Raw genomic sequence first — 24,291 nt, 5'->3', positions numbered from 1 at the left:
TGGTGAAAATGAGAGGGAATGGCTGTGTTTATGTCAGGCCTGTTCCCGTTAGATTCTATTTTCTGAAACAGTAGAGTTATTTATTTATTAAAAACTATTGACCCAAATAAATTGCCTGAGATTCAATACCACTTTGCCAGGTGGGGCCCTGGGCGTGGAGCTTAAAGTGAACAAAGCCTTACATCATCTGCTTACCATTTTTGAGCAAGATCTGTAATAGAACACACCACAATAGCTAGTCAAGAATAAAGGGGGCAGCCTCAACAAATTCAGAGATTTGTATCACTACTTTGGTTTCAATTGGTTATTTAAATAATTGTTTAATATTCAGAAATGATGGTGGATAAAGATCTTTTTAAAAGCTGAATTCCCGAAGCTACCTCTTCTGATTTGAAACTACCTTAAAAATTTTTTTTATTTTATTGATGTATATTTGATTTACAATGTGTTAATTTCTGCTGTACAGCAAAGTGATTCAGATACATATATATATTTTTCATATATGGTTTATCATAATCTTTTCTGTTATGGCTTATCACAGGATATTGAATATAATTCTTTGTGCTGTAGAGTAGGACCTTGTCGTTTATCCATTCTACATATAATATTTTGCATCTACTAACCCTAAACTCCCAATCCTTCCCTCCCCCTTGGGAACACAAGTCTGTTCTCTATGTTTTTGAGTCTGTGAAATTACTTTTTGTTGCTTACTTATCCTACATGCTTCTCTCAAAATGATAATGTGTGAGAGAAAGAATTTCTCTCACATAGAAAGAATTTCTATTAGGCAGACATTAATTCATATACTGCACATTTAAGTTAGTGTAGATAAATTACTCAAACTTTCTTAGACAGTAAACTGGTCAGAACAAAGCAGGAAAATAACACCTGTTGTTGAAAGGATTAAATTAAGTATGGGATGCAAAACCCCTATTGCAAAGCCTGGCATGGAGTGAACCGGAACATATTAACTGTTGGGTTATATTATCCACTTTTTGTATCTGCAATGGCTTAGCACAGGCAGAGGGCATAGCTGTGCTCCATACAGATTATGTGGGCTCAAGGCTCTTGTGGCCTGAGAATTTCCAAGGCTGAACTTACTTTCATCCCCTCCATGCCAGGTTGTTGGTGCCTTTCTTGCAAAAGACATAACTCAGGTTTATGACTGGCATTTCAGAGACTTGGGAAGTAAGGATGAAATGGAGACATTTTTACAATTATTGAATGTTGACTATGTGCCAACACGTAGTCAACACACTAAGAGTTCTACATATATTTTCTCATTTACTTCTTGTAATGACCTACTTATGAAGTAGGTGTGAAAGTGAAAGTCACTCAGTTGTGTCTGACTCTTTTCGACCCATGGACTATACAGTCCATGGAATTCTCCAGGCCAGAATACTGGAGTGGGTAGCCTTTCCTTTCTCCAGGGGATCTTCCCAACCCAGGGATTGAACACAGGTCTCCCACATTGCAGGTGGATTCTTTACCAGTTAAGCCACAAGGGAAATGCTCCTTAATCAACCACCCCAAAACGTAGTGGCTGAATGCAACCACGGATTACTTTTCATAAGTCGGTTGGGCAGCTCTGATGTGGGTCAGGATTGGCTGGTCTTGGCTGGGCTTGCTCATGTTGTCTGCATTCAGCTTGTGGGTCAGTTGGTGCTGACTAGTCTAGGATGACCGTGGCTGGATGGATAGCTCAGCTCCACTCTGTGTGGTCTCACCCTCCAGCAGGTTACCTCTTGGTTGACCTGGTAGAGGAATAGAAAACATGCATGGCTGCTGTCTTACTGGCCAAAGCAAATCATGTGGATAATATATCCAAAGGGAATGAATCCAGGGGTGTATAAACAAACAGGGGCCATTAGTGCACTTGATTTTTTACAACAGGCATAAATTATCCCCCCTATTCATAGAGGAGGAAATAGAGGTTAGCAATGTTGTTAGCAACTGGCCTACCTCCTGGTATCTTTCTCTGCTGTGTTCTTTCTGGTGATCTGCTGCATGGGTTTGAGGATGCTTCCCCATCAACTGTATGTTCTCTTCTTTTTCATTATTTGGTCTGATTTGAAAGTCCATGCAAAATTTTGGGAACTAGCCAACTGGTCTTAGAAAGCTCAATAGAATGACAGTAGGTCAGTAAAGTAAGTTTATTTATTAGAAAATGAAGGGGAAGCAGATATATAACTGGATGGAGCATGAAGTTGTTGTTTAGTCACTAAGTTGTGTCAGACTCTTTTGTGACCCCACGGACTGTAGCCTGCTAGGCCCCTCTGAACATGAGATTTCCCAGGCAAGAATACTGGAGTTGTTTGCCATTCTCTTCTCCAGGTGAGCTTCTCCACCCAGGGATAGAACTGGCGTCTCCTGCGCTAGCAGGCGGATTCTTTACCACTGAGCCAACCTGGGAAGCCCTGGGTGTAGCATAAATGGAAGAAAATGAGACACGTCTATATTCTTCCTCTATTTGCTGGCCTCCCTGATTTTGCTTGGGTCAGCTTTTCCTTCTTCTGCACGCCATTCTTTCTGGATTCCGACACCAAGTCTGGAAAGGGCAAGAACCTAGTGTGGGCCTGAGGGATTTTTTAGCCCTTTGACCTTGGACAAGGAAGTTTGCTCCATTTACTCCTGTATGAAAGGAGAGTAACAGCACAGACATGGGTTGTGCAGGTTAAAGGAGATGTGCAGGTGAAGCACCCTTCCTGGGTTGAGGCTTTCTGTAGCCAGTGTGATTCATGGCTGCACTCCAAGCACCTCTCAGTGCCTGGAAATGCAGAAGAGTCCACCTGCACAATGGCAGTAGCTCTGGGTGAGCTGCCAGGCTGGGTGCAGAGTGACTGAACAGCAGGAGGGCTGTTAATGGATTTTATGGCTTTGTTGAGTACCCCAAACTACAGTTATTAATTATAGGATGCTGTTTAGACACCGTTGCAGCATATACATTTTGTTAATTGATTTGTATAGGCTCATATCTAGCAACATAATGTGCCTACCACAAAGCATAGTAATTGCCTTTTACTGCCTTTTTTGGCTTCTCACAGGAACAAAGACTTTAAAGAGAGGACAGACAACTCTCCTGGGTCTTTGGATGGTCTAATGTCTAATTTAGTGTCCAGTGGCAGGGTGACATTACCTGTCTAGGTGCTCAGTAAAAGGGATGAATCAATGAATAAATAACTTTTGGTTCTCTCTGGATTTCTCTACGTCCTTATTTGAACCCTGACTTGTGTGTGATATTGGCACTGCACACATGTATGCGAATATGGTCAAGGATTTATTGTGAGCCATTAATTAGTGTTTATGGAGTACCTCTTTGAAACCTCTGTGGCCTGGGGTTGGGGAGGGTCGTCAGGAGTGCATGGCCCTTGCACTCTGGGATCTGACAATTACGAGGTGTTACCAAGCATGACGTCAGGTGGCCAGGTCTTAAGATACGTGCAGTGAAACAGAAAGGTGGTAACTTCTTGCCTTGCCACCATACTGCAGCGAAGTTTCTGTCCCACTGTAGCCTCGGCAGGCCCAGCGCCCCAAGTCTGCCTTCTGTGATCTGGTCCATCAGCCTCCGGGAGCCTTGGCTGTCCCTGCATCTCCAAGATGGTGCGGACTCCGGCCACTGCCCTTCCGGTCCGCGGTGATGCACACGGCCCCGCAACTCCGACCAGCGCTCGCAGCACTCGCGCTCTCCAACTCTAGCGTGGGCCGGGCGCCCTCCCCAGACCAGGCGGCATAGAACGTCCAGAGTTCCGGCCACGGGCAGGACTGGCAGCAACGCCCCCGCTTCTCTTGGAGCGGATGTCAGCTTCAAGGGCGTGGCGGGGCCCGGCGCCCTGAGTCCCCGCGGGCGACGCTCAGGCTCCCGGGAACCACTTCTGAGGGAGCCAGTCATCCCTTTAGGCAGTTATTTGCGAGCCGGAGCGAAAAGGGTGCACGGCCAGAGGGCTCCCCGCAGCCGCCCACCTGGCCCTCTGGGAGCCGAGTCCTGCCTGGAGCAGGAAAACTGGAGCTGGAGCGCCCCGAGAGCTCGAGGACGGCGGGCAAAGTTGGGGGCCGGGGCCGCGGAGCCGCGAGCTCACGGCCGCTGCCGGTGTCCGCGCCTCATGAATATGCAGGAGCCGCCTCCCCCCGTCCGTGACGTCACGGGCCGTCCCGGGGTGAGCGCCGGAGCCGCTCCAGGTCCGTGCCAGTGAGCGCGGCTGCTGCCGGCGGGCTAGCGGCGCGGCGGTGGACACCGGAGACCGAGCGCGGCGGCTCCCAAAGCGCACCCAGCGGCAGGGCGAGGCGGCCCGCGGCCCGGCGCGCACCGGGAGGGGAGAGTCGGTGCGGCAATAGGCGGCGGCGGCAGCTCTGAGGCGGCGGCGGCGGCGAGGATGCTGACTGGAAGGCTGTGCTGGGTGCCGCTCCTGCTGGCGCTGGGCGTGGGGAGCGGCAGCGGCGGCGGGGACAGCGGGCGGCGCCGCCTCCTCGCGGCTAAAGGTGGGTGCTGGGGAACTTTCTTCGTCTTCGAGGAGGGAAGCAGGGCGGGCTTGAGAGTGTAAGCAGCGGGCACCCGGGCTCACGCTGGATTTGCACACCCTTCCTTGCAGCAGTTTCCCGGCGCCCGTGCGCCCAGGTTGCCCGAAGTGAGCGCCCTGCGCCGTGGACTAGATAGATTTCACCTGCGGACGCCGACCCAAGCCCTGGGCGGGGCCTAGGGACCCTGGGGAAGGCGAGGTCTGGGGAGTCGGGATAAGTTTCGGGGCTGTCTGCCCCGGGATGGGGGCGTACTGTCTGAGTCGCGGGCTCTGGCCGGGAGACGACTCGAGCAGGGCGCTGGTGCGACGCGGAGAGGCAGTTGTCTGCTTCAGCCCAGAAGGAGGAATTGGCGGCGGCGCCTCTAATGAGAGAGCAGGGCTCGTCTCCCAGCTCGGGGATGGGGTGGAAACTTGTGGGCTCCAGAGAAGGCTCCCCTTGGCTGGCCTCAGGCTCCCCCGGGGCGGCTCTGGCTCCCCTGGGAATGCGCGCCCTCGGGGTCCAGGAGAAGTGCGGGATGTGATGTTCCCCACAGCCTCTGCGACTGTGCTTCGGCACCCGGGCGCAGAACCGGGTGACCTCCCTCCCGGCTATTCTGGTTCGCTTGTAGTTTTGACCTCTCGGCTCCTCGCGTCTCGGAGGAAGCAAGATCCGGGCGAACGCCTGGCGAGGTCGAGAGGCTGTAGGCTGGCGAACCGCGGAATTTGCTGCCTTGGAGTGCGGGGAGGAGCGCTGGGGTGGGGGAGACCAGAGGGTGAACTGAAAACGGAAGGTCACGTGCTTGCTGGACGGTGGTGGGCGAGGCAAGGGAGGAGCAGAGCGAGGGGTGGGCGGCGGTGGGCGCCGGAGAGGCAGTTCTGGGCTGGGGCGCCCAGCTTTATGCTAACTTGTTGATTCTCTGTGCTTTAACTGGGAGAGCGTGCGCTTGGTTTAATGGTTGTGGTCAAATTTGCCCGTTAACCAGCTCCGGGAGGATCGTGGTCAGTGACCATTGTCAGAGGAAGGAGTTTGCTCCAGAAGATAAAGAGACGCCCTATTAGAGGCAATTTGATTTGCAAGCTGGCTTTGCACTGTAGCTTCCACTTGGCTCAGGAGGGAATGTTTTCTGTGTTTAATTACCCTTGGAGGGTGGGGAGAGTATGAGGCACACAGTTCGACTCCTGAGAACCTCGGAAATGCCTCTCTCGCAACTTGAGAATGATACAATTGAGGATAGTAGAGTTTCTGTTCATCCTGTAACCTTTTAGTTTTTTGATGACATGGTTTTTGGTGACATGATTTTATAAGTAGGCATCCTATTTCTTTTCATCCCATCCCCCCACCCCCATCCTTGAGAAGTAGTTTCTTTTGGCGGAAGACAGCGGAAAACTGATGAAGATTTCTCAAACATGTGGCAAAGGTAAAGAAATGTGTAAAGAAGCCGCCCATCACCCCGAGAGACTGTTGTTTTTGTGAAAACGGAATTAATGAAGTTCCAAAGCTTTTACTCTCCTTCCCCAATATAAAAACTTTGTTAAACAGGCGAGTGATAGCTATTGAATTTTTTCTTCACTTTATAGTAGAGCAAATTGTGTATGTATGAGCAGATGTCTGCAAACAGGGGGGCTCACAGCAAGTGAAGAAAGAAGGGAAAACTTGTTTGAGAAGAAGACCTGGTATGCTAATGCGTTGCGGGGTTCCCAGGTTAGAATGGAAAACGGTACAGATAAAAGAGAAAGATTGAAAAGAAAAAAAAAAAATCCAGGCTCTCAATGATTCACGCTTATATGAATAATTATGTGCATTTTAACCAACACTTTTCATCTTCCTCAGTTAGAACATATTCATTTCGTGCTGAAAACAAGCCATTTGTCTTTCTGGAGTAAAAAGCTGATTGGTCTGCTGAGTGCGAGTTGCTTTCTGAATCCCTCGTCTTCCTTCTTTCTCTTTCCTACCACTGGGGGGCTGCAAAGGGCGTTGTTAGCCGCATTTTTTTTTTTTTTTTTAAAGACAAATGTGTAATACTTGATCAAAACAGAGACATTTACTATAACACTTCAGTTGGGAAGTACAGGGCTGACTTTCCTTATCACAATGTACATTCATTTTACGTTTCCAAATTTCAAATCATCTCTGAAGAATGTTTGAGACACTGAAGATTATGCTTTGTATATGATGCATCCTGCCACTGACTTTGCAGTTTAACACGTCCATGTTGTTATTATTCCCATATTACTAAAGAGGAGAAAAGTCAGGGAGGCATGTGAAGAAGATTGAATGAAAAATACCCTTCTTTTCCCATACAGTTCCGAATTCACGTGTAGAGGAAGATTGGGAGTGGAGTGTCCTGGCAGACTTGAATACACCCTCTGGACAACTGTCTGGAAGCACATCTTCCTGGTGTGGGCTCCTGTATGATGTTGTGTTTGAGGCACACAGCTGGTTCTGCCTTTGTGTTTCTTGCTTCTTGCCTGTAGCAAATCGAGCAGCTAAGCCCTGGGAACCGTTTTTGCAGGATCTCTGCAATTTCAGTGCAAACGTATCCCCGACTTCAGAAATAATACAGTGGCCAGAGAGCTATTATAACACCTTCCTTTTACTTTTCTGTGTCTTGGCTATTCAAAATAGGCAAATACTTCCAGGACGCCTTGAAGGAACCAGATCCTATGCAAAGCTGAGAGGGCATTGTGGACCCAAGGAGCCTCTGGGGCAGAGAAAGACATGTCTTATCCAGGGGAAAAAGAAATACAATAAACATCTTAAGATATGTGTCAAATTTGGTGATATGTCAGTGGTCTCAGGTCTCATGAGCCTGGTACGCAAACCCTTTTCAGTTCTCAAGATCCAGGCATTGATTGTTCAGAACAATACCTGAGTATGTGCTTTGCTTAGTTGCTCAGTTGTGTCTGACTCTGTGACCCCATGGACTGCAGCCCGCCAGGCTCCTCTGTCCATGGGGATTCTCAAAAAAATAGAAGGCTTATTTTTCATTTTCCAAGAATACTGGAGTGTGTTGCCATGCCCTCCTCCAGGGGATCTTCCTAACCCAGGGGTCTCCTGCATTTCAGGTGGATTCTTTACCATCTGAGTCACCAGGGAATCCTAAGAATTCTGGAGAGGGTAGCCTATCCCTTGTCCAGGTGATCTTGCCAACTCAGGAATCGAACCAGGGTCTGTTGCATTACAAGAAGATTCTTTACAAGCTGAGCTACCAGGGAAACCCATACTTGAGTATAGACCATCAGTAATAACTGATGTTGTGTCTGCCTATGTTTCCAGAACCTGGCTCAGTGCTTTGGAGGGTTCTTAGAAAATATAAGAAGACCACCCCCATTCCCATCTCACTACTGCCTTGCTTTGAGAGCTTTGATCTGGTTGAAGAGATGAGATTTTTATGTGAAAACTTTAAAAGAATAACAGCCGGCTGAGTTTGTACCAAGCATAGTACCATATGATGGGGATGCAGACAAGGGAGATGGGGGTGGGAAAGGGCTTGCAAGTGCAGCATTTGGTAGTAAGGAGGGGAGAGGACAGAGCGGAATTGTAGCAAGAGTTGTATAATTGTAGTAATTGCAGTTTGTGGAACCTCTCCTTAGAGTAACAGGCACTCTGCTAATCTCTTTACCTGGACTGTGTCTCATATTTACAAGCCATGCAGGGCTGATGTTGGTAGCCCACTTCACAGAGAAGAAACTAAGTCTGAAAGAGGGCAAATGACTTGCCAGGACTATCAGTGAAGGTTGTGACACTGGGGTGAGAATGAGAAGGCTCATTACACCCAGTGCCCCCTGACTATTCATCAAGTGTTCTCCCCTTTGGGTTTAAAGGCAGATCTGGCAGCCATGAGGAAGCTGACTATATCTCTGAGATCCCTAGGAGCCCTATGGTCCTGCCAGCAGCAGGAGAGTCCAAGGCTGTTGTCTCGAGGGGCCTGTCAAGAGGTGAAGGGAGTGGGCCTTGTTCTTAATCACAGAAACCTGCTTTGAGCAGCCTCACCCTCCCTCTAACAGATTCAAAAACCATCCCTGTCTATTCAAAAGTGCACATGCAGAACCTCCTACAGGGGCGAAAGTGGTGTGGGATTTTTATGGTGAATTGTCCTGTATCATCTCTGGGAAAGTAGCATGTGACTTCTAGCGATGTGGCAGTAGTTTCCCCAACAACTGAAGCACAGTGACAAAACATCCCCAGCAGCACATCAGAGGGCATGTGCTGACCTGCACTCATCCCAGAGTACCTGTGGTTCTTGGGCCAGGATGGGCTCATTCCTGCCCTGGGCCCTTTGGACTATTCTTTGGGCTGTAAGGTCACCTTCCTCATCCTGATTCCTTCTGTGACTCAAGACATGGCCAGGGCTGGACATGGTCTCCCCTGGGAGCCTCCCCTGACTGGTCCCCCAGTCTGGTCCCCCAGGCTGCGGCTTTCCCTCCGGAGTACCTTGTGCTCCTAGGCTGGTCCATCACCACCCTGTAAGCCCCCGAGCTGGAATCACATCCTGATTCTCCCTGCATCTCCAAGGTTATCCTTCTGCCTGGCCTCTGGAATATCAGCTGAACAATCAGCAGTGATTGGCTTAGTGAAGCCACCTGTTTGCAGTTGCAATGGTATTGTTTCACAGACATTTTGGATATTTTTGTTTTTCTCCTGTCCTCTAGGAAGGAAAATTTGGGCTTAGTAACCAGAGAAACCTGGGTTCTAATCCTGGCCCTACCCCTTCCCAGTTAGATAATCTTGGGCAAATCAGTTAATCCCTTTGAACCTCAGTTTCTTTATCTATCAAATGGGGATACAAAGATCTGCCTTGCCGAGTAGTTGGCAGGATAGTGTTTAGAAATCACTTAGTGCAGTTCATGGCATGTAAACAAAATTAAATATATGGTGACTGTAATTTCTGATCATTTAAACACTGGGTTCTAGCATTTGAGATTCTCCCCTTCTAACCTCTTGGCAGTTCAGTAGCTTTGTTCATACCTTCCCTCCATTCAAACTCTGTTTTCTCTGTCTCTCTCCATGTATGTGCACATAGTGATATATAAATACATGTACGCAGAGACATTTGACTTGAATTGTGAAAATACTACTCTATGAATGCCTTTGAGGCTGGGACCCATATCTCATCTCATTAATCTCTAAAGCCCTGGCACTTAATGCAGGGTGAGCTCTGAGGAAGGACTCGGCAATGTATGTTATCTAAACATCTCTCAATGCTGGTGCTGAAGGTATGGGATTCTGGTCTCTGGTGTGATTTGGGTTGTTAAGAGAAGTCCCCTGACCAGTGAATATTTTCCTCCCAGCCTTGCTGTCCCAGGAAACAGAGAAGCATTCTTTTGTTTGTTTAAGATATTGACGATTTCTGTGATGACGCATGTTTATGTGGAAAGGGGTAACTGAAGCTGTGATAACCAAATGACAGTTTGAGACAGATTATTATTTTATAATTTATTATTTAGCCCACTACTAATTGGAGCCTGTGGAAATTGGAATGGTGGGTTTGTGGATAGATCATGAGAAGACTGAGCTGGGGGAAGCATGCTGAACTGAAGACACAGGCACTGAATAGGACAGACGTTTGCTATCTTAGTCAGCTGGAGCTCCTGTAAAAAAAAAATACAATAGATTGGGTGGCTTATAAACAACAGAAATTGATTTCTATGGTTCTGAAGGAAGGAAGTCCAAGATCAGGGTGCTGGCATGATTGGGTTCTGGTGAAAGTTCTTTTCTGGGTTGCAAACTGCCAACTTCTCATTGTGTCTGATGTGTGAAATGCAGAGAAAGGAAGCAAGTTTTCTCATGACTCTTATAAAGGCACTAATCCCATTCATGAGGGCCCCACCCTCAAGACCTCTTCTAATCCTAGTATGCTAGGGTTTGGGTTTTAAGGAGAGGGTATCCCAAAGACCCTCTCTCCTAATGTCATCACATTGAGGGGAAGGGTTTCAACAGGTGAATTTTGGGAGAACACTGACATTCATCCATACCATTCCATCAGGGAGCAATAGGCAGAAGGCAGAAGAGGGCAGTGATCAGAGGAGAATGCCTGAGAGAGTGAGACCAACCCAAACATGAACTGGGGCCCATTTTTAGCCATATCAGCCAATAGCTAGCCATTTCTCAGTCTCCTGTTATTCTGTGAGGGGAACAAAAAGATAAAGCAAGTTTCAGATGTCAGAGAGCTCACACTCTGTCTAGGGCAAACATCACACATGACACAAACTTTTGAAGAACTCTATAGCTTCTGGGGAGAGGTCAGACTGTGCGTGAAAGACCTTGAAAAAGTCTTTCAGGAAAGACAGAAATTGGCAAGGATAGGAGAAACTAGGAAAGATAAGAGGTCTTAATGGGTGAGTAGGCATTTGTAAGAAGATGGGGTTGGGGGGTAGGACATGTAGATGCAAAGAAAGAATGCCCATGTTGGTGCATGGGCAGGAGTGAGGAGGGAGCCCAGCCATGGAAAAATATATTTCTGCACAGAGATTACAGAGCTAATAAAGGAATGCGTGTTTATTGAATGCATACCCTGTGCCAAGCACTATTTTAAGCAATTTGCATGTGACAGTTGGTTTGATCTTAACCCCAGTTGGATTGATCCACTGATTATGTAGTTCGAATTACTATCCTGTATTTACAGAGGAGAAAACTGAGACTCAGAGAAGGGAAGTAACTTGCCCAAGGTCCCGCAGCTTAGTGTCGTGGGGCTGAGATGTAAACCCAGAACAGTGTGGCAGACACGGACTTCCCATGTCATGTGAGCATACCTAGCAGTGTGATGTGTCTTCAGTCTGAGGGAAGCTCTGAGTGGAGCCAGAGAGGCTCTGCTACCCTGGAAGGCATCTCCTCACAGTCCAAGGGCATTTGGGTTTCACTACAAAATTGCTGAAAGAATTGTTTTTCTGGAAGGCTCACTCTCTGATTGACTTCCCCATCAAGAGTGAACATAGCCTCTCTGTCCTCACCCGGGGAGCTGGAGGCCTTCCTCCATCCTCCTCACCCACCCCCATCATGCTTGGCCTCAAGCAGAGAAGGCAGCTGTTTGCATTGCGTGGTCCATTGGCCGGGTCTCTTGGGCCAGGAAGGCCTCCCAGCAGTCGTTCATTTGGGTTAATCATGGCCCTCCTCTGACTCCTTTTTTTTTTTTTTTTTAAATAGCCAGGGTCAAAGAAAGCTACCACAGACATTTTCAAGTGTATTAGTTATACTTGAAGCCTGGACTCGGTAGAATGAGGAGGTGAGTGTGGCAAGGATGGGAGAGATAGTGTAGATGGAGTAGCAGGTAACCTGACTGCTCCTAAAGCCACCCTTCCTTCTGCTGTCATGGCTGGATTTTACACATATTAGTTGTCTTTTTCACAAGTACTCATTTTACACACTGGTAAATGAACATCATAGAATATGTTCATCCCAGCCCTCTAGGTCATCATAGAGCACTGAGCTGAGCTCCCTGTACTATATATAGAGTGGCTTCCCACTAGCTGTTTTACACATGGTACTGAAAACACTCTGTTCTACAGATGAATCAGGAGAACTTTAAGCACACCAAGATGTGTGAGGGAATCAGGTGTGGCAGATGCTGTTGGAATTCTCACTGAGAAAGCCTGTGAACACTACTCTCATTGCTTCTAAAAATGCTTAATTGGCTGAAATTTAATTTAAGTTTTGCTGTTTAAAAAAAAAAAAAAAGCCCACAACACATCATTTTTGGTGACTTCTGCCACTTTGCATTTCCATACTGCCTGTTGTATTATAGAGTTAAACAAATCTGCAGTCTTCCAAGTAAGTGCGACAAGGAAATCATCGTGGAGAAGGTAGGAAAGGCATTTTTTCCCAGTCTCCTGACTTGGATTCACTGGTCAGTGTGAGGGTCAGGACACATCACGCAGCCCCTCTGATATCTGCTTCTTCCTGTGCCAAAAGGACACCATGGCATCTCCCTCCTCTGCTCAAGAAAGTTCTGAGTATCCATTTGCTAAGGGCTCTGAATGCCCTTTGGAAGGATAAAGTGTTTAAGCAAATAAGGTGATCAGATTTAAGAAATTGCCTGTGAGACTTCAGGGCTCAAACTCCCCTCAAACAAAGCCCTACATCTTTCCGCCTTTATACTGTCTTATCAGTTCAATTAATGATATTTTCAGAAGTCTGCATTTAGCGTTAAGGCTCTTGTTCTTTTGTGTTTAGTCTGCATATGGTGCACAGTGGGTGGTCACCATGGTTATGCAGCAGTTGCAGGCCCATAAATTTTCAGGGTAGAACCAGTCAAAACTGTTAATATGATGTCAAGTTGATGTGTCGTTTTCCAATTTGCATGGATAACTGCATTGCAGCAAATTAATTAAAACAGATAAATGTTAATCTAATGCATGTCTCCTTGTAATTAATGAAATATAACCATTATAGGGGTATATGATTTACTATTTTAATTTATAAAATGCTGAATTCTCCTATAAAGTTAGATACAGTAAGAGAAGAAGCTGACCCATATAAAGCATTAGGAAAAATAATCACATTTCTATAAATTAATCACTCTCTAAAAGGATATAGTTCATTAACACCATGAACTGAAAGTGTTAGATGTAAATTAGATTAACCTTTTTAGTGACACTTCCATTTATATTGCGTATTCTCTTCAAACCTCGAGCACTTTACATACATTAATTCAATTAACCCTCCCCAGACCCTTGTTAAGTAAGTATGTATATCAAAGTTGGAAAGGAGGAGAAATGAAACCCTTCAAAAATATTGGAGTTCTGGCCTTAAAGTGCATTATTTGCGATTTCCTCTGCATCAGTACAGTTGGCGCTAGACTTGTGTAGCTTGAGAACATGGCTAGGTATTCACGCTCTCTTGGGCTGTCAGGAAACACTTAGCGTGTCAATCCACACCTGAAGCCAGAGAAGCTTCTGCCTGATGCTCAGGCTAGGTGCTCTGAGGAAGCTTCTGCCTATTTCACAGAAGGCAGCCCAGCTTTGGGTGTGGACAGGGCAGCCTCAAGTGGGTGTGGGTAATGGAAAGTTAGTGACCCATTGGGGCGTCAAGGGTCAACTTGCCCTTGGGCCCTTGCAGCTCCTCCTTTTCAGTCTGCCTTTGACCGTCTGATTGCTGAGGACAGGCTGGTGAACAAAACCTTGGGAGGCGATCAGGAAAAGAAAGAAGGAGGGTCAGGTGGATGGGAATGGACCCAGACTCTTCATCTGGGATCTCTATTCAGACCTGTCAGGTTGGGGGCCAAGATCGCTGTCCTTTTACCTGCCGGGGTGGAGAGTGAGAGTGTGAGAGAAGAGGAGTCCCTAGTCATCCAGTTAAAAGCCTGCTTTTCAAAGAAAGTTTGTTGAGTGAGGACTGGGGTCTCTGGAGTAGCTTGTCACCTGCTCTGTCCCTCTCTCATGGGACCATGGAGATTGCACAAAGGCTAGAGGGAGCAGGGCGTAGTATAAACACTTTCGAAGAATCAGGGGAGGGACTTCCCTGGTGGTCTAGTGGTGAAGACTTCACCTTCCAATGCAAGGGGTTCAGTTTGATCCCTGGCTAGGGAGCTAAGAGCCTATAGGCCTTGCCGCCAAAAAACCGAAACACAAAACAGAAGCAATGTTGTAACAAATTCAATAAAGACTTTAAAAATGATCCACGTAAAAAAAAAAAAAAAAAGGAATCGTGGAGGAGATTCTGTATGCATTTCCTTAACTTGATTGACTGTGTGTTTGGATGTGTTTGGTGGTTTGTGGTTCTGAATGTTTGTTTTTCCAACTCTTTTCTGCTTCTGAGTTCTCCAACCTGCAAATGCTCTCCTAGGGACAGATTTTCACTCTGTTCCACAAACCCTTTGAAAGGCAGTGTGTTTCAGATAACCACAGCCTGCCCTGGAGCTAGTGGTTCCAGACCTACCAAGGATAATGTTAATTGGAAGGAATGTATCACTAATGGTTAGATGTCACATAGAATGTGGGAGAGCAGTGTTGGAGTGTGCGACTGCTTCTCCGTGTTTCTGGAGCTAACATACTCTGGTCCTCATGCAAGGACAGAACCCACTCAGTCCTAGAATCTCAGTTCATAGTGCTCTGCCAGCACTTCTTGGCACACTTATCTGCTGCAAAATGCTTGAAATTCTCTCCTCCATACCCTGTATGGGAGGGATTAAGAATCAGGACTCTCAGCCAAGAGCTAAAAGACAAGCCATCACTCAGGAAATTCACAGAAATGTTAGGCAATGAGAGAAGATATTGAGTTTACAGTTTATTGTATTAAGTTTATTTCTTTCATTCCTTCCTACTTTCCTTTCTTCCTTCCTTCATCTTCATTTCTTCCTTTCTTGTGTATTTTTGTTTGTTTGTGGGAGCGTATGTTATCATTTGGAACAGGGAAGGAGGCTGATCAGAGATTTATAGAGTTAAAAAGAATTTTACATTCAAGACCTAGATTTTACTTTCTTTTTATTGGCTATTTTTTTCCCCAAAAGCAAACCAATGATTTTGGCTTTATTGCACCATCATCAGAATTATCAAGATGGTTGTTTCTTGTGTGTTAATTTAAAAATGACATTTAAGTCTTTTTAGTGGTCTATTCCTCTGGGACTGAACTGAACTGAACTGAACTGATTCCTCTTTTGACTAGAGATCATGAATAAAATATTTTCTTCTTGAAGAGCCCCCTGCCTCCCCTCTCTACCCATCTGCTAGTACTTAAATTCCAGCCCTCTTTCGTGGAGGAATTCAAGTCAGACACTAGCCAAGCATCTTTGCTTGAAGATGTTTTTCTGGAGTTTTGCTTTCAGATGTATCCCACCTCTTGTCTCAGAGCCTATGAGGGAGAAGGGGAGGGCTGATGGAATTGTTGGGTCGCCTTTAGCATCCTTCTCATCCACCGTTTTCCCTCCTGAGATATCTCTTCCTGCTCCCGGTTTCCACCAGGATCTCTCTCTTCAAGACCTTGGAGGACTAAGAACTGCTTTTGGAGGTAAGGTTTGGCTGCTCCCTGGAAGTCACTGCTTAAAATACCACCAATATTAATGAGAATCATCTTCCTCCTAATCTTACAGTCTGTTTTCTCAGTCCCATGGGAAATGTTAATAGAAGTATCTTTAGAAGACTTGGCTACTTCTGTGGATCAGAACCATCTAATCTTACTAAAGACACAGGGCTCACCATGCAGTCACAGCTTCAAAACAAGTCACCTGTTCATACTCCCAACCATATGGGCCCTGATAGAGGGAATTTGGAGGTGCCACTACCCCTATCTCAAGTCTCCTAGACCTGATGCCCTAAAGCTCTATTTACATCATCTTATCAGAGAGGAAACACTCTGACTTTCCTGTAAGCTAAGGTAATGGGACATGATGTATGATCTCACTTGGTGATGTGTGCATTTAGAAAGAGGGAACACAGCTCCACCCCTAGGGTTAAGCATTTGCACACTGGTGGCATTTGGGGCAGCATGGTAGGCTGCCTGGAGGCTCTGGGGGACATGTGAGACAGATGGGTCTCTGTCATGGCACTCAAACTGTATTAGAGCGATTTAGCTCCTGTGCTCAAATTGTGGAAGCCCTCCAGGGATGAGTCTATTTGACCCACCTTATGTCATCCAAAAGCTGGCAGTAGCGGCTATAGATCCTTAAAAATCTGGGCTCCTGCCCATGCTGACTGCCAGCTCTACTGGGTCTTGTTGGCTTTTCGCTCTTAGGTCCTGGCATGGAGACACCATGGGGCTTAGTGTGTGTGGTTTCCATGGCTGTGGGTGAAAACGGGCACTTGAACATCCTTTCTCCCCTTCAGAACTAAGGCAACCTTGATTTCTGGGAAATTCAAGCCCTGCTAATCCCCAGCCAACCCACCTGAACACTTAAGTAGGTACCCCAAGAGGCAAGGGAGGAAGTCAATGTCCATTGAAATGCAAGAGCCTCAGGTGTGCAGATGGGGTGCTCAGACTCAACCACAGAAGCACTGCCTGAATATGGTTATCCAGCCCAGTGTCTCCCCTCCATTAGCCGCAAGGACTCAACCTAGTTCTCTAGCTTGATTGCATCTGCTGAAAGGCAGGGCAGGGTATCTCCTGAGCAGCGGCCAGCACACCTCACTCAGCAGTCTGTAGCACCCTAATCCTTCTCCATCTGTTGTTCTCCATGTGTTCTTCAGTGCCCTGGACTGTTTTTTTTCCCTCTGGTCCTTGCTTCTTGTGACAGGCACCATCTATACCCCTGACTCTTTCTACTGCAGCCAGCTCAGGACGGAGGGTGAGGCTGGGGGGTGGTGGGGAGGCAGGGCGTCACTGCTCAGAGAGCACTTGGTAATTTGGATTCTCCTGGCCTGACTGTACTTCTCTATCCCTCCAGCTCATGGACTGATTCCTCTTTAATCCAATTCTATGCAGCCCTTGTCACACCTAGTTCATCACCTCCGGGTCAGAATTCCTCTGTGTCACTTCAATTTCAGAATAATGTCTATTCCTTGTGTGCACTCAGATGTTCAGTCATCTCTGACTCTGTGCGACCCCATGGACATGGCTCCTCTGTCCATGAGATTCTCCAGGCAAGAATACTGGACTGGGTAGCCATTTTTTTTCCTCCAGGGGAATCTTTCCTACCCAGGGACTGAGTTTGTGTCTCTTGTGTCTCCTGCATTGGCAGACAGATTCTTTACCACTAGTGCCACTTGCAAAGCCCTACTTTGCTTGGCTTATCCCAGAAGGCCTTTCTTTAGTGGGTGCCCACCTGTTCCTGGACTAGAAGGTGTGCTTATGTGCACAGGGCCCAGCTCCTAGCAGAGTGCCTAAGCAAGCGGATGAGTGAATCTTCTCCTCATGCTTCAGCCTGACCCAAGGAAGGAACTCAGTTCCCTGCCTCCTGGGCCTTCTTGTGCCTCTGAGAGTGCACACACCCTACTCTATCTGCTTCTGCCTTGCCTGGCAGCCTGGTGCCTCCTCTAGGATGCATCCCTGGGCTGTCCCGGAGGGTATTCTTACCACTCCCGACCGCCACCTCCATTGCATAGCTCCCATATGTACTTTCATTGTGGCACTTAGCAGCTTGCCTACCTGCTTGCTCCTAAACTGCCTGATCCTTGAAGTCAGGGTCTGTGGCATGCTCATCCTGTGTCTGCAGAGGTTTAGGGTCTAGCACAGGTCAGTTTTCATTCCAATCCCAAAGAAAGATAATACCAAAGAATGTTCAAACTACCACACAGTTGCACTCATCTCACATGCTAGTAAAGTAATGCTCAAAATTCTCCAAGCCAGGCTTCAGCAAAATGTGAGCTGTGAGCTTCCAGATGTTCAAGCTAGTTTTATAAATGGCAGAGGAACCAGAGATCAAATTGCCAACATCCAGTGGATCATCGAAAAAGCAAGAGAGATCCAGGAAAACATCTATTTCTGCTTTATTGACTATGCCAAAGCCTTTGACTGTGTGGATCACAATAAACTGTGGGAAATTCTGAAAGAGATGGGAATACCAGACCACCTGACCTGCCTCTTGAGAAATCTGTATGCAGGTCAGGAAGCAACAGTTAGAACTGGACATGGAACAACAGACTGGTTCCAAATAGGAAAAGGAGTACATCAAGGCTGTATATTGTCACCCTGCTTATTTAACTTCTATGCAGAGTACATCATGAGAAACGCTGGGCTGGAGGAAACACAAGCTGAAATCAAGATTGCCATGAGAAATACCAATAACCTCAAATATGCAGATGACACCACCCTTATGGCAGAAAGTGAAGAAGAACTAAAGAGCCTCTTGATGAAAGTGAAAGTGGAGAGTGAAAAAGTTGGTTTAAAGCTCAACATTCAGAAAACGAAGATCATGGCATCCAGTCCCATCACTTCATGGCAAATAGATGGGGAAACAGGGGAAACAGTGGCAGACTTTATTTTTCTGGGCTCCAAAATCACTGCAGATGGTGATTGCAGCCATGAAATTAAAAGACGCTTACTCCTTGGAAGGAAAGTTATGACCAACCTAGACAGCATATTCAAAAGCAGAGACATTACTTTGCCAACAAAGGTCCATCTAGTCAAGGCTATGGTTTTTCCAGTGGTCATATATAGCTGTGAGAGTTGGACTATAAAGAAAGCTGAGCACCAAAGAATTGATGCTTTTGAACTGTGGTGTTGGAGAAGACTCTTGAGAGTCCCTTGGAGTGCAAGGAGATCCAGCCAGTCCATGCTACAGGAGATCAGTCCTGGGTGTTCATTGGAGGGCCTGATGTTGAAGCTGAAACTCCAGTACTTTGGCTACCTCATGCGAAGAGTTGACTCATTTGAAAAGACCCTGATGCTGGGAAAGATTGAGGGCAGGAGGAGAAGGGTACAGCAGAGGATGAGATGGTTGATGGCATAACTGACACAATGGACATAGGTTTGAGTGGACTCCGGGAATTGGTGATGGACAGGGAGGCCTGGCGCGCTGCGGTTCATGGGCTTGCAAAGAGTTGGACATGACTGAGTGACTGAAGTGACTGACAGGTAGGTGTGTGGGTGATGGCTGGAGTTCCCTAGAACCCAGCTCATTGCTTTGTGGGGATACAGGACTGGGGTGGAGTTTCCCTTGACTCATTTTTCTTCTTTATCCCTGGGCCCCCAGGCCCATCTTTCCAGTGCAAGCCCACCTGAGTAGGGTTGATGGAGTATGAGGATTTGGTTAGCAAGTCAGTACAGTCTAGGTACTGCTGTCATTGGCATGAACTTGTGCATTCCGGGATGAGGAGCTGGAGCCAGGCTGGGGCAGATGACATTTTGGGGATGAGACAGGTTTGGGATTGGGAAGCTAGATGGCTCAGGGCCTCGAACCTCTGAGGCTGATGATTCAGGATGCCATTTCCAGAGTGTGTATCCTTCTGGGATAATTAAATTAACTTTCCTATCAATGAAAAGGCTTAGTCATGAGGCTCACTCTTTAATCTGTAGCACTGAATGCAGCCTATTTGGGAGAACATCTTCTGTCCTTGCATTGATGAGAATTAAGTTGTAACCATCAGCTGTGTGTGTGCATGCTAAGTCACTTCAGTCATGTCCCAACTCTTTGGGACCTTATGGACAGCAGCCCGCCGGGCTCCTCTGTCCATGGGATTCTCCAGGCAAGAATACTAGAGTGGGATGCCAAACCTTTCTCCAGGGGATCTTCTCCACCCAGGGATTGAACCCGAGTCTCCTGTGGCTCCTGCAGTGCAAACAGATTCTTTACCACTGAGCCACCAGGATGGTACCACTGGATGCCCAGCCATCAGCTACTGCAGGTCTGATGCTCTGCCCAGCGCACTCTCCTGTGTTTCTCAGTGGATCCTCCTCGATCCTGTCAGTATCCTCTTAAGCCCTAGAATGTAGAAGTCCTACGTGTATAAAGCATGCCTCCTTTTCCAAAACAAGTAATTAAAAGTGATTTACAGTTGATGATATCAGATGCATATGTATTGAGAGGCAAGAATGAGTTGTTAGTTGGAAAAGCTTTGTCATCAATGAGAGTGAGATGGCTCCATGTGATAAGGCCCTTGGAGTTCTGCCCCTAACAGGGAAGTGGGCAAGCAGGAAGAGATGCTGACTTCTGGCTGGGCTGAGATTCCCAGGCTGCACACATAGTTCACCAAAAATGAGCAAGTGGGAATCTGTTAAAGTCAAAACATTTACTCTGGTTCTAAGGATATGCTGCTTCAGTTCTGAGCATTAAGGCTTTGATACTCTGCACAGGGAAACACCCAGATCCAGTGCTTCTGAGGCTGGTGTTGGGAGGGGAAGCTCCTGAGGTTCTTCCTGGCAATGTGGACTGTGCAGGGGGAGGGTGGGGTGTGCAGGAGGCTAATAGCCCTGCCTCTGACCCTGAAACCCCCTTTCTCCTTGTGTGCTCTGTCACTCAGTCAGGTCTGACTCTGCGAGCACCCCCTTCCCCGCCCCCTGATAGGCTCCTCTGACTGTAAGATTCCCTAGGCAAGAATACTGGACCATGTTGCCATTTCCTTCTCCAGGGGATCTTCCTGACCCAGGAATCCAACCTGTGTCTCCTGCATTGACAGGAGGATTCCTTACCAACTGTTCCACCTGGGAAGCCCCAAGTTTTTCTGTCATTTATGCTGCTGGGGCAGGGACCTGGACAGGACAGAGCTGCCCCCTTCCCATGACTCTGGCTCAAGGGAAAACAACATTACCCTCGAGCTTGGACCCAACTGAGTTCGACTAAAGGGTCAGGGCACGTAACAGGGAAATAAGCAGAAAGGAACATGATTCTAGACCACTGGTTTGCATTGCTTCAGAACCAATGGCTCCTTTTTACAACACATATTTTGTAGTTCTCCCATTATTATCCTGAAGTGAAATCTGCTGATATCATTGCTTGCTTGTATACATAATCTAACAAATCACTGTAATGCCTTAACTGAAATATAAAGAAACTAAAAGGAAAATAATGTATTATAAAATAACATATAATGCTTGCACCCAGCTTGCGCTAGAGGAGATAGTGAATTAGATGCTTGCTGTGAATTCCACAGTTACAAATGCAGATGGATCCAGGTGTGTTGTATCTGCAAGTCAGATACCATGGTCAGTGTTGGGGGAATGCGCTGTTAAGAAATGGTGACATTCTTCTGGTGAAGTTCTGAACAAGACAGTGTGCTGCTGCTGCTAAGTTGCTTCAGTCGTGTCCGACCCTGTGCGACCCCATAGATGGCAGCCCACCAGGCTCCCCGTCCCTGGGATTCTCCAGGCAAGAACACTGGAGTGGGTTGCCATTTCCTTCTCCAATGCATGAAAGGGAAAAGTGAAAGTGAAGTCGCTCAGTCGTGTCCGACTCTCAGCGACCCCATGGACTGCAGCCTACCAGGCTCCTCCGTCCATGGGATTTTCCAGGCAAGAGTACTGGAGTGGGGTGCCATTGCCTTCTTCAACAAGACAGTATACTCTGGTCTTAATTCATAGGATGGTTATATTCCTGAGAAACTTAGAGTTTATTAAAGCTACACAAAGAATATTTAGCTGACTCATTCTAGTGCCATTTAGTATAAAGAAGAGAACAGTGGAGCTCTAAATGGCATGCTGGGGGATGTTTAGGCCAAGAGGTGCCTGGAAGATACACACCCACCCCCCCTCCCCAACACACACACACACACACACACACACACACAGGCTTGTAAGTTTCTGCTTCTAAGCTGGATTCCATATATGCTTGCAGGTGAAATTACCTTCAAAGCATAGACAACTTCTGGAACTGTAGTCTTTTTGGGGACCTTTTGGGACCTAGGGGAAAATGTTACCAACTGGTAGACAACTGAAAGAGGTTGTCCCGTTTCACAGGAAGACTTTCTGAAGCATAAGGTCTTTCCAGGGGGCATGTTGAAAGACCACATCAAACGTGTGCTGGAGCATCATTTAAGGGGATAGACTAGTGGCAAAGAGGACCGCTTCTTTGCCTAAGACGGAGACAGACTGGGAGCAGGTGACATGTTGGGGGTGATGCAGGTTGAATATGAGATGGTTTAGGGCCGTGGACCTCTGAGGCTGATGATTCTGGGGGCCGTTTCCAGAATGTACATCTTTCCGGGATAATTAATGTAAATTAACTTTCCCATCAGTGAGAAAGCTTAGTCATGGGCTCCCTCTGGTATCCATAGCACTGAATACCAGCTATTTGGGAGAACGTATTTTGCTTTAGGTACGAAGACATGTCTTTTTCTTTTTCTTCTCCTGCTTCTCTTTCTCACAAGCAGAAGAGTAGGGAAAAGGAGGAGGACAGGGGAGCAGACCACACTGGGCCCCTTCTTCAGGAGACTAGAATGACTTGCCTTTTCATGGGGAGCAGAAGGTCTGTGGATCAGATAGGAGATTGGAGTTTCAAAATGCACTGGACTAAATCTTATTAATTGAATGAAAAGCTATAGAACTGGGCTGGAGTCTCTTTAAGGCAGTTGCAATCCAGTGGGAGGGAGGAGCTTGACAGTACTATTGGGGGCAAAAATAACAGTGTTTCATGTTCATATCCAGATGGATTAAATGCTAACAAACTGCCTAGAGTATTTATTATGGTCAGTGCTGATATTTCAGAGGTAAAACGCTATCCTCTTGGGTGGAAAATTCTTCCTTAGTGTTTTCATTGATAATTTAGAGGGAATAGAGTTTTTATTTTGTTTTTAATCCCTAGGTGTCTGTTTATTTTTTCTTCCTTCCTTCACGTAAGCTTGAAGGTGCTCCTAAGAGAGAAGCTGAATTGCCAAAGAGAGTTTCAGTAACTTTGAGATGAAAGTGAATTTTAGTATTTTGTTTTAATGGGAAATGGTATATCCCCATAATAAGTAGTTCAGTGACATTTGGTAGTTCTGTAATATTTGACTTGGAGTTGAGTTTATAAAAATTTCAGCCCAACAGTAACTTCAGGGCACTAAGGGCTGTATGTCTTCCTGAAATGAGAAGATCTGGTTGACATTCTGATTCTAAAATCAACATCATCTCTTATGAGTCACCATATTTTCAATCATAATGGACCTTGGGCCTTGCATTTAAAAACCTTTTCCCTGCAAGCTCCCAGCATTGACTCAGCTGGGAAGGGAGAGTTCTCACGCTCACTCTTCCAACTTAACTTACTAAAATGCTCCCTTCTCCAAGGCTCCTTGATTTTTTTCTCTCCACATTGGCTCCTTGGAGATTCTTTTAGAAAGTGGAGTCTTTTTTAACTTCATGGAGAATTTACATCCCAAGTCACCTGAAATGGTTGAACTTGGAAAAAGTAAAATGGCAGGAAGAGCCTGAGGTTGTATGAAATTGCTCTGACAGCCAGACAAAAGTATTTCTAACAAAATTTGGCGAGTAAAAGAGATGTCTAGGGCATGGTGTTCTGGTATCTCTTGGGCATTTCTGGATAATTCAGACCATCTCTACATTTGTTTCTCATTTCAGCATTAGCTCAATCTTGAAGGAAAACAATGCTCTAAATAGATTATATCAAGAATCCGATATATCACTTGTAGGCAGCAATTCAGGTCAGGGGTTGCACTCAGGTAGTTCTAGGATGCAGTGGTTTTGTGGAGTATTGTGGGGTTTTGCTTTTAATTTTTTAATTAAAAAAATAAATTTATTTTTATAACTTTGTTGTTTAGTTGCTAAGTCATGTCTGACTCTCTGTGACCCTATACTATAGACTGTAGCCTGCCAGGCTCCTCTGTCCATGGAATTTTCCAGGCAAGAATACTGGAGTAGGTTGCATTTTCTTCTCCAGGGGACCTTTCCCACCCGAGGATCAAACCCACATTTCCTACATTGGCAAGCAAAAGCAGACTGATTCTTTACCACTGAGACATCAGGGAAGCCCCACCCCTCATCTTTTTTTTCTTTTTTAGTGGAGGCAAATTTTATATATTACATAAATAATCTATTTTGAGTGTATATTTCAATGATTGCTTAAATAAATTTACCAAGTGGTGCAGCTGTCATCATCAGTCAGTTTTGAAACATTCCTGTGACCCCAGTAAGATCCCTTATGCCTATTTACTCCGTGTTGTTTTTGTTGTTGTTTCTTTGTTTTGCCAGGAGGCTCAGGAGCAGACCTCCTTCTATCAGAGGGTAGTCACAAAACCAGGTCCATGATGGCCCGGTATTCTACCCATAGTCAGCCCAGGATGGGGGAAAGGCTGGCTCTTTCACCCTGTCCCCACCACCCAGCTGGGCTGGATGAATAGAATAGCTGTCAGGTTCAGTGGGGCCTGCTACCAGTGACTTAGAATTAGGGGCCTCCTGCCCAGAGGGGATGTGAACTCCAGGCTGGACCACACAGCAGCTGTCAACCCTGCCCTCTTGCAGTGTACACTGGCAACAGACTCGATACCATGCAGGTCGGGTAGA

At 46.5% G+C, this 24,291-nt stretch overlaps 1 protein-coding gene across 2 annotated transcripts in view; it reads left to right on the top strand.

Moving 5' to 3' along the window:
- Positions 1 to 4,127: 4,127 nt before the first annotated feature.
- Positions 4,128 to 24,291, top strand: part of CLSTN2 (calsyntenin 2) — a 753,689-nt gene continuing 733,525 nt past the window's right edge. For both annotated transcript variants that reach the window (XM_061420328.1, XM_061420320.1), the window contains exon 1: positions 4,128 to 4,476. In XM_061420328.1, the coding sequence (XP_061276312.1) occupies positions 4,371 to 4,476 (106 nt within the window). In that variant the 5' untranslated portion in view covers positions 4,128 to 4,370. The remainder of the gene's footprint in view (positions 4,477 to 24,291) is intronic.

This window comes from Bos javanicus, chromosome 1, assembly GCF_032452875.1.
Source record: "Bos javanicus breed banteng chromosome 1, ARS-OSU_banteng_1.0, whole genome shotgun sequence".
Taxonomy (NCBI): Eukaryota; Metazoa; Chordata; class Mammalia; order Artiodactyla; family Bovidae; genus Bos; species Bos javanicus.
Note: the sequence above shows the minus strand (reverse complement) of the source record. Positions and strands in the feature narration are given on the sequence as shown.